The sequence below is a fragment of the Calypte anna genome, chromosome 1 (assembly GCF_003957555.1).
Source record: "Calypte anna isolate BGI_N300 chromosome 1, bCalAnn1_v1.p, whole genome shotgun sequence".
NCBI classification, from domain to species: domain Eukaryota; kingdom Metazoa; phylum Chordata; class Aves; order Apodiformes; family Trochilidae; genus Calypte; species Calypte anna.
Genome location: NC_044244.1, coordinates 82,989,262 through 83,003,700, shown reverse-complemented (window position 1 = coordinate 83,003,700; position 14,439 = coordinate 82,989,262). Strand labels below are relative to the sequence as shown.

The 14,439-nt window shown below is 41.0% G+C and overlaps 1 protein-coding gene across 1 annotated transcript; it reads left to right on the top strand.

Annotated features, from left to right (window-relative positions):
• Positions 1-1,154: 1,154 nt before the first annotated feature.
• On the top strand, positions 1,155-13,611 carry TIPRL (TOR signaling pathway regulator). Its single transcript, XM_008502630.2, has 7 exons — positions 1,155-1,432; positions 4,255-4,434; positions 5,271-5,370; positions 6,545-6,676; positions 8,527-8,622; positions 9,360-9,422; positions 10,628-13,611. Exons 1-7 carry the CDS (start codon positions 1,332-1,334, stop codon positions 10,775-10,777), a joined length of 822 nt encoding a protein of 273 aa, XP_008500852.1. The 5' UTR covers positions 1,155-1,331; the 3' UTR covers positions 10,778-13,611.
• Positions 13,612-14,439: the final 828 nt, after the last annotated feature.

Genomic DNA, 14,439 nt, shown 5'->3' with positions numbered 1-14,439 from the left:
GAGGCACAGCTGTCACCCCCCCCAACACCGCAGGGCACCTCGCAGCCTTTCTTCGATGGAAAGTCAAGAATCCACTCCAAGGAAAAGGAGTGGGGGGATCCATTTTACCGAGGTAGGGTGGGGTGCCTTGCCCCGACATACAGTGCAAGTCAGCCACAGAGCGGAACAGATCCTAATTACAAACTTCCTAGCTCCAAAAATGCTATTAAAAGTAGCACAGAGTAGATTTTGAGAGGAGCTGCGCGTCTCCACCTGAAGCAAAGGCGGATGCAGTATAAAGGGTGAAGGATTATTACATGCCACACTTGACCTCCCCATAACCCGTCGAGGCCCTCGAGCACAAGAGAATGCCCGCTCTCCCCCGAGTTCTGTTGTGTTTTGTTTGCCCCGTGATTTGGGAGAGAGTTTTTCATGACATGGGCATCACGTTCCCTGCATCCCCTGATACTGTGGTCCGTCCAACAGCAGCCAGAAGAACATCGTGCCTCAACGCCAAGGGAAGTCTCTGGGGAGTTAGTCTGTCCTTTTGACAAGAGGGCAACGCCATCACCCGGCCACCCGTACTGGGATAGTGAATTGTCCTGATGTTTTGAACAGGATTTTAAGCACACCATGCCATCATATTTTGACATTTTAAAAGTGTAATATTTGAACAGCGTTTAAAAAGATAACCAAACCGGCACAGGAGACTCCACATGTATGTGTGCACCGACCAGGTGTAAGGTGCCTGTACGTTTCGGGCAGTGATTGCTAAACTGCAACATGTCCGGAGAGCCACAGCCCGAGGCGATCAGGGGTTTAGGAGCTCCCCACGCCTGCTCTAACCCACCCGGCCACTGTCAGGCTGGGCTCAGATAGGTATTAGCGGAAGATACGGCTGTAGGCATGAATGCCGGCCGGGGAAACACACGTTCTGCGCGGGCTACACCCCGGTTCCCCGCGAGCCGGGGCAGAGGTGGAGCCCGCTGGCTCTTCGCGCCCCGTTGCCCACCCTGGCGCAGCGGGGCTGAGAATACCGGAGACACCCACTCCAGCCACGGCTCTACGGGCGCAGGGGAACTGAAGGCTCCTCCCGGGAGGAAGCATCCACAGCTCCCGCCCCGCCCGCCGGACGTCTCCCCCCGCCACTGCACGGCCACCGCCCTCCTCCCCGGAAGCGGAAGTTGCTTGAGGCGGTGGTTCCGGCGGCACCGTTCCTGCCGTTAGGGGTGTACGAGCTGCGGTGGAGAGAGGCGAGACGAGGCGAGGTGGGGCTGGGCAGGCTCCGCCGCCGCCCTTCCCGGCCCCTCCGGCCTTCTCCTCGGTGAGGCATTCCCCTCCTTGCATCAGCCATGCACCCCGTTTTCCAGAGCAGTCGGCGCGAATTCAACTTCGGGCCGTGGAAGCTGAGCGCCGCTCGAACGCACATCATGAAGTCGGCGCAGGCCGAGAGGTGGGGAAGGCTCGGGTCCGGCCGAGGCTGGGGGGGGAACGGGACACGGGGACGGGACAGTACCTCCGCGGGTCCTTGCCCTTCTCTGGAGCGCGGAGAGAAGCCTCCGCGGGGCTGGGACGTGGCTCCCTGGTAGCGAGGGGTCTTGTCGCCTTGCGCGACAAAGAAACAAGGTTCTCTGAAGGGGGGGGACACTTTAATCCAGTAGGGAAGGTTGTTCCCTCTTTTTTAGCGAGGATAAGCTTGATTCTTTGGCTTGAGAAGAAAATGAGATGATCTGCGTTACAGTTGGTTTCTATAAGCTTGTTTTTAGTGATTGCTAACGGTTTGGGAGTGGTTTTCTTAATTACATGTTAATTGCGATTCAGGTTCTTTTAAGTGTGGTCCACAGACTCTCGCAAGCTCCTTTGTGGTAATGGCTATTTTAGTCGTTTTCATTAGCAAATTTTTATTTGCTTTCTCCTTGTAGCAATTCCTGCTGCTGTCAAACTGTTACAGAAAATGCTTTGGTGTCAGCATCAAGTACTGAAGTCAGATTTGCTAATATGGAAATGAACAGCTCAGCTGTGCAGTACCGTAGCTGACCTTGGTGGTAACTGGAATTGAAAGATACTTCTTGGTTTCAAATTCTGGAATACATATATGGAAATCTTGTTAGTATTCTGAAATGGATCTCTGTTCATGTTGCTTTTAGCTTTTCTGAAGCTAATTGGTTTGATAAAGTCCCATTCCTTGAAATGTTTTTTGTTTTTTTTTGTAGTAAACTATATAAGTGTCAATTTTTTGACATGACAGCACAATTGTTTTTGTTTTGATTTTTGTTTGTTTTTTTATAAAACTTTCCATCTGCCTTAAAACAGGTGAAAGCTAGGTTCCCTTCTGCACCTTTGCTTATGTTTGATGCCTAAAATAATATTCTTAAACTGCTTCTGACTAATGGCCCTTTATTCTTTTGCAGTTATGGGTACAAAAAGTAGAATCCCGTGATTTATCAATTTCTCCATAGTGAAGATTCAACATCTGCCTAAGATGTGCCTGTGTCCTGCAGAGGAAGGAAGGCTGTTAGAGTATCCCATTTTTATGGCATGTTTGTGAAGACTTATTTTGTAGGATATTGCTTCCTAAAAATTAAGATCTTAATTCTAAAGATGAAGAGAATATTAATTCTCTTCATTATCTGGGAACAAGAGAGAGGCTCGAACTGCTAGTCTAATAGACAAATTGCCTGCTGTACTCATCTTCTCATCTATTCAGTTTCTTTAGCTGTGTAGCTATTTAATAATAAAGTCCTTTCTCTAATTTTCAGAAATTACTTTTATCTGTCTAGATGTTTTTAAGGGACATACAATTTTTCTGAAGACATTGAAAAAGGCTGAAGGTTTCAAGAGCCACAACACAGAGGATTTAGCAGGGTAGGGAAGAGAAGTCCATTTACCTATAGGTTTGGTACCTAGCATTAAATCCCCCTGAAAAAAATCTTCTACTTGATATTTGAAGATTCAAGAACTATTCAGTTGCAGTGCTTTTAGTCAGCTTCCTTTTATAATGTATTTCTCTTGGCATTTTGCCTTTCTAATTGCTTGAGACACATCATTAGTATATGTAAGAGTTTTATTTCTGGCAAACGTGTATCACAAAAATCCGTTGGCAGCCTCTGTGGAAAGGTGAAGGATGAAATGTGCCATAGCCAAGAACTCCTTTGTATGCTGGAGTTGGTCTTTGCAGGTCAAGGGGCCTACACTTGATGAAATAGAAAAGTTCATGACATTATCCTGCCTGCTCTAAGAAAGACAGAGATTATATTCTTCACGTCTGTGGAGTCACTATTTTTGCTTCATTTTGATTACCATAGTGTTCTTCTGTGTGCAGGATGAGTGAAATAACCACTTTTGTTCAGGAATGCATTATTATAAATGTGAAAGTTGCAATTTAGGATGCTTTGGGCTTTTTTTTCCCCTCATGATTAGAGCATTTCTTAAAGTTTTCTTCTCTGCAGATGTTAGCTGTTTCTTTTTGATCTTGAGAAGTAAAGTAAGTAGTGGTAAGGAGGAATAAGAAGTAAAAGAAGCATTTTGGTCAGTGGGCATATGAAGTCATACATGTGTGTGTATCTATATACAGTGTATGTGTATAAGTACATATGCATAATTAAGTTTAAAGATTGACAGATGTAAACCAAAACATGAAATAGGATGGTTTGAGCTTTTCTTCATGCTTGTTTGGTCCATGAAGTACTTTGTTCAGATGGGTCTGTGGCTATGGCTCTCATGGTTAAGGTTACAAATACTGGTACCTATTCTCTACCAGCTTAGGAAAGTAATGGAGCACACCAGTGTCTTCTGCACTTTTCACATACTCTGCCAGGGCTGTTTTAAGTCCTTTTTTCATTGCCTTCTAAATTTGGAGGTGTAGACCAGTGTGTAGTGAATTTAAACATGCTGGCAATAATTGCTCATTCCTATAACTTCATTTTGGACACCTTCCGAAGTAATTCATGGACCACCCAAGGATTTGCTACAACAGGTTGAAAGATGCTACTTCATGCCTACCAGATCTTTTTTGGATTCTGCAAGTATGAGCCTTTTGAATAAGCCTGATGGAGAAGGAATGTCTTGGGAATATTTTGTGGTGAAAAAGTCACTTTGGATCAATGGCTCTGCAATTCATGTCAAATGAGTAAACTGGGAAAAAAACAAAATTTTGCAGAACATGATGTCTCCTATAATTACCACAGCATAAAGTACATTTATGCCAACACAAGAACTACATTTGCTGAACTATAGCTGACTGATCTCTCTTCATGGGACTTCTTTTCTGTGCAGACTGGCAGACGAGTTACACATGCCTTCCCTACCAGAGATGATGTTTGGAGACAATATCCTAAGAATACAGCATGATCATGGTTTTGGAATTGAATTCAATGCAACAGATGCTTTAAAATGTGTCAATAATTGCCAAGGTATGATCAAAGTGGCTTGTGCAGAGGAGTGGCAAGAGAGCAGGTACAGTATTTTATCCTCAGTGGGCAAGTACTGGTGTGTTTTACCTGAAATTGTCATAAAGTAGTTAAGAGAACAAACTGAACTCTTGAAGACCGTGTTGCATCTAGTTCTTCCATAAGATACAGTGTGTGATCCCAGAACTCACTTTGCTTTTCTTTGCCATGATGATCCTATATGATAAAATGGGTCAACTACATTTTTCATTTGTCTTTGCTTTCTTAAAATAAACTACAAGTTTAATGGGGCTTATTGCTGTTTCTGTTTATTCAAACTTGAGAGGTTCAGGCATTACAAGACTGTATTGTGTGGCATTTCACAGTGCCAAATTCTCTGTGTTCAAAACCTTAGCCTTAGGAATATAGCAGAACAATTGCCACACATGAGAACTAATTGTACTGCTTAGTAGTTACTAAGTTAGTTGCAGAGCACCTAGAACTAGAGCACAGAGAGAGAAAGCTGTGATGAAAACTAAGGCAAATAGCAGTGCTGATGATTACTGTTTGTTAACAGCAGATTGCTTTCTGCTTCCTACCTAAAGAAAAAAGTATCTTGAAATGCAGATTTTTCAACAGCATTGAAATAAAATTTAAATTTTGACTTGGGACTGAGATAATATTAGTACTGGAATTCTGGTAACAGTTCTCTAATTTATTATGGGAATAAATGTGAAAGAAACAATACTGCATTATTAAGTCTTGACGTTGTCATTGCAGCACAGACAATACTGCTGGTTTTCTCCATGCAGAGTGGAGGAACTGAAATGCATAAAATTATCTGGGGTTATAATTTTTGAAGAACTGCTATAAAGCATGCTGTTTTCTCTTTCACCTCTTGAGGAGTGAGACTGAGCACACCAAGGAAGTAGTCAAGCCATATGATTGGACTTACACAACAGACTACAAAGGAACACTGCTGGGAGATACTGTAACATTAAAGGTAACAATTTTCTCCTTGTTTAATGCTGATTGCACATTGTTTCAGTCGAAGACCAACACTTCTTTTTTTATAAGCAGTCATTTACCTTTCAATAGGCTTCTGTAAAATCTTTCATGCTTCATAGTTTCTAACTTGAAAGTATTGTTTGGGCTTTTCATGTCTCCCAGCATATTACCCTATTCAAATAATGGCTTATTTTACTAATTGGTGCTTTTTTGCAAAGCATTTTTTGATTATATCAAAGGGTTCTGATATGTCCTTTAGTGAGGACTTACTCGGAGAGTGAAGCACATAGGAATCTTCAGTGGTTTCTGGATGCCCCTCTGAAGCACTGAGCTACTCACACACAGAAGAACTATAAATTGTGTAATTCTCCAGGACCTTTACTCTCTTTTGCTTGATCGCTTATTTAAGCAGATATGTAGATCTGGCTGCTTTCAGTGGCTTTATGGGGTTTTGTTTTGTTTTGTTTTGCAACAATAATTCCTCATATTTAAACTCATGGTCCTTCTCTTGTCTTTATTTACTTGAAAACAAGACTGAAGTTCCCAGCTTCTTTTTACTGTATGCAGATAGCTTGCTACTAACCAGATAATTTATATTAATTCACTAGGATTTCATTAGTTATAGATCACTTGAGTTATTCTGGAACTACAAGTGCAGCATAGGAAGAAACAATGTCTTGTTGGCCCTGTAATCTTTAGGCAGTGGAAGTCTGTGAGTGTGGAGACCACGAAATGGAGACCACTTGATTTCCCAGGAAAGGCTTTATTAGAGTTCTGTTCAGGGTTGGTAGTGGGCTAGAGATAACCAAATGCATGGAATCCTGCTTAAAAACCAGAGCTTCTCGTTTTTATGTTAAACACGAGGTACTGTCAGATGTTGTGAAATACATAAAGTCAGCAGAAGTTTGTAGGTGAAATCCTGATGAGTCTATACCCAGAGGAAAGTTTATTTAGAATTGTCCACTCTTGTTTTTTTTCTTTGATTAGTTTCCTCTTGGAAACTCTGTTTTTAATTTTAACTTTTTCTCTTAGAAATTTGGGATGTTTTAAGATCAGTGCCTTAAAAGCTTTTTCCTTTCTGAAACTAGCAATTGTGTGTTTTAAATGATCAGGACAAACTTTAGCTTGGCAAAAAATTAATGTTAATTGTTCTTAATCTTTTTCTTCAGGTTGTTCCTACAACAGAACACATAAATACAGAGAAATTGAAAGCCAGGGAACAAATTATGTTTTTTGAAGAAGTACTTCTGTTTGAAGACGAACTTCATGACCATGGAGTGTCAAGTCTGAGTGTAAAAATAGTGAGTACTGAGAGATGATACTTGGTGACTCATTTGGCTCATGTATGCAAAATGCAGTAACTTTTTGCATGTTGTTCCTTCTGGGACTTAAAGTTTAAAATAGAAAGTTCTTAGACGTACAGTCTTACTGGAAAGTATGTTGTCTTGAAATTTGGAACACAGGTGCTTCAGGGAATGATCTTTTCCTTTTTAGAATCATAGAATCATTAAAGTTTGGAAAGATCTCTAAGATTATCAAGTCCGACCATCAACCCTACATAACCCTGATGACTAAACCATGTCCTGAAGTGCTATGTCTACATATTTTTTTAACACCTCCAGGGACGTGTGTCTCCACCATTTCCCTGAACAGCCTGTTCCAGTGCTTGACCATTCTTCCAGTAAATAATTTTTTTCTCATTTCCAATCTCAATCTCTCCTGGTGCAACTCGAGGCCTCTCATTCTATCATGAGTTACATGGGAGAAGAGACCGACTCCCACCTCACTACAGTTCCAGTACTTCTAAAGAGCAATAAGGTCTTCCCTCAGCCCCCTCTTCATCAGACTAAACACCCCCAATTCACAGAATCACAGAAAGTTAGGAGTTGGAAGGGACCTCAAAAGATCATACGACCCAACCCCCCTGCCAAAGCAGGATCACCTACTCTGCCTCAGCCTCTCCTCGCAGGACTTGTTCCAGACCCTTCACCAACTTGGTTGCCCTTCTCTGAACTCACTCCACCAACTCAAGGTCTTCCTTGTAGTGAGGGGCCCAGAACTGAACACAGTACTTGAGGAGTGGCCTCACCAGTGCCCTCATCCTGCTGGACACAGTATGTCTCATACAGGCCAGGATGCCATTGGCCGTGGGCACACTGCTGGCTCATGTTCAGCTGGCTGTTGATCATCTTCCCCAGGTCTTTTTCTGCAGGGAAGCCTTCCAGGCACTTTTTCCCAAGTCTGTAGTGTTGCATGGGATTGTTGTGACCCAAGTGCAATACCTGGAACTTGGTCTTGTTGAACCCCATACAATTAGCCTTGGCTTACTGAGCCAGCCTCTCCAGATCCCTTTGCAGAGCATTCCTACCCTCAGGCAGATACACACTCCCACACGACTTGGTGTCATCTGCAAACTTAGAGGGAGCACTCAATACCCTCATCCAGATCATTGCTAAAGATATTAAATAAATTATAAAAATAAATAATTAATAAAACTGATCTCTGGGGAACACCACCTCTAACTGGTCCCCAATAGGATTTAACTCCATTCACCACAACTCTCTGGGCTTGTCTGTCCAGTTTTTAACCCAGCGAAGAGTACATGTGTCTAAGCCATAAGCTGCCAGCTTCTCCAGGAGACTTCTAGGAGAAACAGAGTCAAAGGCTTTACTCATGTCCAGAAGACAATATCCACAGCCTTTCCTTCATCCACTAAATGGATCACCTGGTCATAGAAGGAGATGAGGTTGGTCAAGCAGGACCTACCAGTCATGAACCCATGCTGACTGGGCCTGATCCTGTGGTTGTCTTGCACATGCCATGTGAGCTCACTCAAAAGGAACCACTTCATCATCTTCCCTGGTACCAAGACTGGGCTGACAGACATATAGTTCCTCAGATTCTCCTTCTGGCCCTTCTCATAGATGGGTGTCACACTGGCAAGCCTCCCCTGAACTTCCTGCATCCTGCCTAAGAATCTTTTGAATCATTGTCTGCCCTGCTGTCCAGTGATAGCTGTAGCGTATCAGGTGCCCAATTTTTCATTTGATTACTGAAAACTCATCACCCTATCTTTTGTTGTGAATATCTGATGTAGATAAGTACATAAAACCTTTGTACTATGCTGAATAGAACACCTTTATTTTTGCAGAGAGTTATGCCTTCCAGCTTTTTTGTGCTGTTAAGGTTTTTCTTGCGAGTTGATGGGGTACTTATCAGGATGAATGACACAAGGCTTCATCATGAGGTAAACTCCTACCATCATCAGTATTTTACAGTTGCTCCCTTGCTATGTTACTTTCAGAGATTGCTGCTGATTGATATCCCTGTAATTTAATACTAATTTTAGGGGCCAAAAGTTTACCTGAACTGAACGTTCAAGTGTGTTTTATTATTGTGGTGGTGGTGAAGTAGCAACCATGGGGCTAGGTATGTGTGAACAGAGTAGGCTGCCCCTCATTGTGAAGTAACATTTGAATATATTTGCTGGATGCAGATTGGAGAGGAGATACAGGCGGAAAAACAGTAAATGGTGTGATACTATTCTTATCCTTGTCTCCAAGGAAATGGTTTTTTGCCTTGTCTAATACATAACTGCAAGTTTTGGTGTGCAAATAACTGTCCATACTAAACCGAGTTCTAGTAGCTCACACATAACACAGAATGTAGCAGTTGTGGTTTGCTTATTCCATCTAGCTTTATTTGTACTGATGAAGGAGGTATAGCTGAGTAAAATAACAAGCATATTCAGTTACAGATTTTCTTTTTTATGCATGCACACAGAAAGGCAATTTTTGGGAAGGAGAACAATACTAAACATCTTTCTCTGTCTTTGTGAATTTGAACATGTTTCTGCTCCCAGGTGAAAACCTGTGGTCAATCACATTAAAATGTTTACTAAATTAAATGTATTTAAAAAGCTAATTTGCACTGATACTAGATGATAATTTTGTAATGACTTTTTTTCCATTTTTTCCCCACTAGGCTGACAAGGCTTACATGTTGCGAGAATATACATCCAGAGAGAGCAAAATATCAAGTTTAAAGGTATTGAATTTTTAAAGTATTTTTTTCTGACTGCTTTTTAAAATTGTGTTACAGTCAGCATAGAGAATACTGTGTCTAAGCCATTCTCCCTAATCTTTCTGCTTATGTAGCATCTGTTTTGATGATTTCAGAGCAGATTTTCATTTGTAAGTGCTAGGATCATATGGCAAGATACAGGATTGGGTTACTTTTTCTACTTCTGAGTTAGAAAGTTTTAATTTTTTTTTTAATAGAACTGTTCAGCTATAAAATCAGTTAGTCCATGTCTCATGATGCTACATTTCAGGGCTCTTCATATGCTTGCTAGTAGTATTAGGGATTAAGATTTAATTGGAAGTAGACACACCCAGTTTTATCAAACAAGTTCAATAGCCCACCCTAAAACTCTAGTAATGGCTCAGAATAATTTGAGGCACTTTTGGAGTTGCATCTGTTGATTTCCATACTTGACCCGCACTTGATCTTGGGTATTTTTGTTACTTTCCTTCTCCCTTGTTTTTCCTTCACCTGTAAAAAGTGACTGATGTGATCCTAACCTTCTGAGGATTTTGTCAAATGCTTCTCTTTTTGAGGAAAGGGGCGTTGTATAATTCCTTAACAATGTGTGATCCTTATTAACAAAACTAAGTTTAGGTACAAGATTTCTGATTGTTTTGTGGGTTTAGAAGTATAAACCAATGATTTAAATTTTATATCACCTCATGTTTAAAAATTATCATCTGCTGTTAAATAAATTTTATTGCCTGCTGTTACAGAGAGGAAGTGCATGTGAATTTTAGGTTCCCTAGAGCAGCTTGCATAGGTAAACAACAACAAAAAAGATTCTTGATTTACATAGGTTTGAAATAATTTAAACAGCAGTAGAATTCTTTGCATGTTAGGGATAGCCAAAATACAGGTGGCATTTGAATTGCTCTGAATACTTCTTGAAGAATGTTGGTAGAAAGTTTCAGTGTTATAATCTGCTACTTAAAAACATTAAAAAACCTTTTCTTATCCTATTGATCCACACAAGGAGTAAAAGACTATGTGTAGATTTGAATGTACAAGGTAAATTTTAATAATCATACCTGACATCAGGTGTTTAAATCAGTTAAATTATGAATTGTCTGTTAAAATTCAGGTTTTGAATACTTTCATTTTGTTGGGGTTTTTTTTCCCTCTCTCTTCATTCACCTGTTTCATGTAAAATCTTTGCTTCGTAGCATGTTCCTCCTTCCTTGTTCACGGAACCTAATGAGATCTCTCAGTACCTACCCATAAAGGAGACAATCTGTGAAAAACTAGAGTTCCCAGAGAAGCTGGAGCCTAAACCAGAAGCATCACTGGAAACCACGTGTGTTAAGTCTAAATAAATGTGACTTTATATGGACTTGACGTAGACTGGAGATAATGTGATCAGGTAACAATTGCCATGGCTGGCGGTTTCACTACTGGTGGAATAAAAAAATTGGCTAATTTTTCTGTAGCCCTGAGAGAAAACATTTCAAGCAGGTTTTGCTAATGGTGTTTTTTGGTTTTGTTTTTGTTTTTTAATCTGTACCTGGAATTAATGATAGTGTGGCTGTGAGCTACAGGTTTCAACGGCATTTTGAGAAACACTCTTGTGATTTTAGAGTCTGTATTTTGTTTAGTTTCCCAGTTAGGCAGGAGTATTGTCTGGACCCTCCACCACAAACACTTCTATGAAGATTTTGCTATTGCTGCTTCAGATACTAAGAGACTATTGGAGTCGTAAGATTGGCATGATGTTATTCTTACTGAGAAGTCATCCAAAGGAAAAAAAAAAAAAGAGGAAAAAAAGATTGTCTTCCGTGTTTTGAGCTGTCAGTCCTAAATGACACATTTTGCTTGGCTTTCTCTGCTGTGAGCTGATAACCAACTGAGTTACTTTTTGTATTCTCTGATTCAGACTAATTTAAGAATATTAATTTCATCTGAGGCTATGTATAGGGAGTAAAAAAGAAAAAAGCCTTGTTTGACACTATTCAGAGGTATTTGTGAGGCATTACCTCCAGAGCAGAATAGCTAGAAGTAAACAGAGACACAGACTGGTAAATCTATTTGACAAATACCAGTTTATTCTGATGTCTGCTAGATTTCTCTAAGCAGTTCTAGAGACTGTTACTTTGGGTCTGTATGCTACTACAGTCATGTGCTATGTTTGAAACACATTGTGTTGTATTGACCTCCTGATGGAAGTATTTGATGGTGCCCAAGTATGATGGTTTTACTGCCCTGAGAGTAAAATTGCAGAGTGACATAAGGCTGGGGAAGAAAGGGGTGTTAATCTCTAGTCCTTCAAGGATTCTGGTATTTGCAGATTGAGAAACAAGATCCTATATAGCTTTAAAAGGATGCTAACAGGTATTACAGATACATTGGTTTAGGTTATTTTTAAAATTCTTAAAATTCTGATACTGATAGAAGTGTGATCACATGTATAGTCATGGTTTTAACTCAACACATTTTACATTAAATTTTAAATATTTAAATTGCTTTTGGAAATCTTAAATTATGTTAATGGTTTGGCTTAAGAATGGGGGAGCTAAACAGACTTGTCTAGGTTTACCCCGTGCTCGCTATGAAGAGCAAGAAGCAAAAAAAAATTGAAAAGCAAGGCCTTGTGACTTAAGGTGGTGGCCAATAAGAATGTGTACATGTTCTGATGTCAAAGTTTTTGTTAAAAGTCTTCAGATTCTACACTGCATGGCTCAATAGAAACAACCCACCTCAAAACCTGGTATTGAACCAGGTCTTTTGAGAAATTGTTTTCGCTCAGAGAAGAGGACCCTGAGGTTTTTTGAAAAAAAGCCGACTGCCACCTAAGTGACTGTTTTCATAGTAAAAACAAATAATACACTAAGTTTCACTTTTATTTTAGACAGCCTGAGTTGATCATAAGATTGAAAGGCAGCAACTAAGTGCAGGTTTTCCTGTGTAACTGATTTGCTCCAACCTTTTGAAAGTCACTTCTCTGTGCCTCAGTTCCCTGTATGTAAAAATGAGAGTTAATACATGCCTACCTCACTGGGTTCTGTGAGGATTATTTTGTAAAAAAGTTAGTGATTAGAATTATTTTTTTCCTGAATACACCTTCAGCCTTATCTTTGGAATCCTTTGGAAAGAATTACTACAAAAAATCTTATGATCCAAAGGATAAAATTAGTGAAGAGAAATGAAATTAAAGTCTCTGAAAAAAATTATCAGTTGGACATGATCTGGGTGGGGGAATTTACAGCCAGTATGAAGTAGAGTTGAGGTCCTCCATGATTTCCCATTGGAGTCCTAAATTCTGTTGGCTTTTTTTATCTTCCTGCACTTGATTCTAAAGATTTTAGTGTCAGGATGAGTAATGGTTTGGCTGCAAATGGAAAGCAGCATGGAAGTTTTCAAAATTCATTTGGTAATAGAAGATTATTCAGGTTCACTCCAGTGATGGAGGGGTATGAGGAGAGAGTGACAAGGAGGAGAACAATAAATGGGAGTGAAGAGATACTTTTCTGGTAGAGGGAAATCATCACACCTCTCTTAGTCATGCCTTAAAGGCTTACAAGAACACACTTTAAAGCTGGTAGTGACTGAGGGGAGAGCTGATGTAGTGCTGGCATGAAAGAAACTTTTATCTGCATTTATTAACAAAAATTGTGATTTAGTTTTGGTCAGTACTGCTAATGTTGAGTTCCACTGAGCTGAAGTATGGTGTGTGGGGGACACCCACAGAATCAACACACAGCACTGAGAAGGGTGCTCTGCATGTTTAGCTTTACATGTGTTTAGACTTGTCCATCATGTATAGCAATTTGTGACCTGTTGAAACAATTGTTCTGAATGGACTCGAATCCTGATTATATAGATACGTGATAATCCATCTATTTTGAGTGCTGCACATTTAAGTGGAACACAAATATTGGGGAAATCACAAGAACTTGTCAAGGAAGTTAGAGTTGCTACACAGTAAAACTTGGAGCACTTTGTGACTCTTAAACAACACAGCTTATCAAGAAGCAGCAGTATAAACTGTCCTACCACAAGCTCTCTGATGCAATTTTTCCACAGAAAAGGAGCACTTTGGATACAATAATTTTAGGGGGAGGGAGCGAGGTGATTCTCCAGCTGCTTTGTGGCAAGTTTAACATGTGGCAGTTTATATTCTTGTATGTTGCTAAATAAAATGTACCAAACATTTTATAGTTCTGTTTTTATCTGATCAAAATAAACTGAATTAACTATTGGTGATGCTGAATTTTGCACGCATAGTAAGATGTTGCACTTGTGTGCCTCTGTGTGCCGTCACACCACTCTGGCTAGTTAGGAAAATAAAATGAGACCTTTTTCAGAACAGAGGAAGAGCCCCACAGTAGTGGGAGCAAAATGAAATTTGTATTACTGTTTTTATGAGCTTCACTATTGCTAAGGGGTAGATTCGAAAGGGGTGGGAGGAGGTGGGAGAAGGAAAACTGGCAGAGTGTATGGACTCTTCTGAAGCCTGGGAAACACTCAGTTTTGATGTCAAATGTAAGAAAGTAAGAAATACCTGACTCTTAGGGAATATGTAAAAGTATAAAATGCCTGACTTTTAGGGAAAGCGGAAGTGTTTACTGTCTCTTAAACCCCAAACCTGTAAATTTCAGTGAAGATAATCTCTGCCACATGAACGCGGGAGTAGGCGCTACGCTGCGTTTCATGAAACCAGTTGGGAAGGTTTGCAGTAGTGAAGATCATGTACCCGCCCCGGTAGAGCTGTTCGGGAGGGGGCACAGGCACAGCTACAACATTCCCAGCACCTTTCTCCTCTCGCTCGCTCGCCCGCCCCTCCCTGGCAGCGAGGCAGCCTCAGGCGCCGGTGGTGCCCCGGTGGTGCCCCGGTGGTGCCCCGGTGGTGCCCCGGTGGTGCCCCGGTGGTGCCCCGGTGGGCTGTGGATCCCAGCGCGGGGTCCGCCGGCACCGTGCTTCTCGCGGTGCCTCCAGCCCTCCCCCCGCCCTTAGGAACCCGGCGGCCCCAGGAGGACTCACC

Excerpts from the sequence above, each read along its gene's own strand:
- TIPRL (XM_008502630.2), top strand. The coding sequence starts at position 1,332 with ATGCACCCCGTTTTCCAGAGCAGTCGGCGCGAATTCAACTTCGGGCCG. Across the intron at positions 1,433-4,254 it reads AAGTCGGCGCAGGCCGAGAG|ACTGGCAGACGAGTTACACA; the intron begins GTGGGGAAGGCT and ends TTTTCTGTGCAG. Across the intron at positions 9,423-10,627 it reads GCAAAATATCAAGTTTAAAG|CATGTTCCTCCTTCCTTGTT; the intron begins GTATTGAATTTT and ends TTTGCTTCGTAG.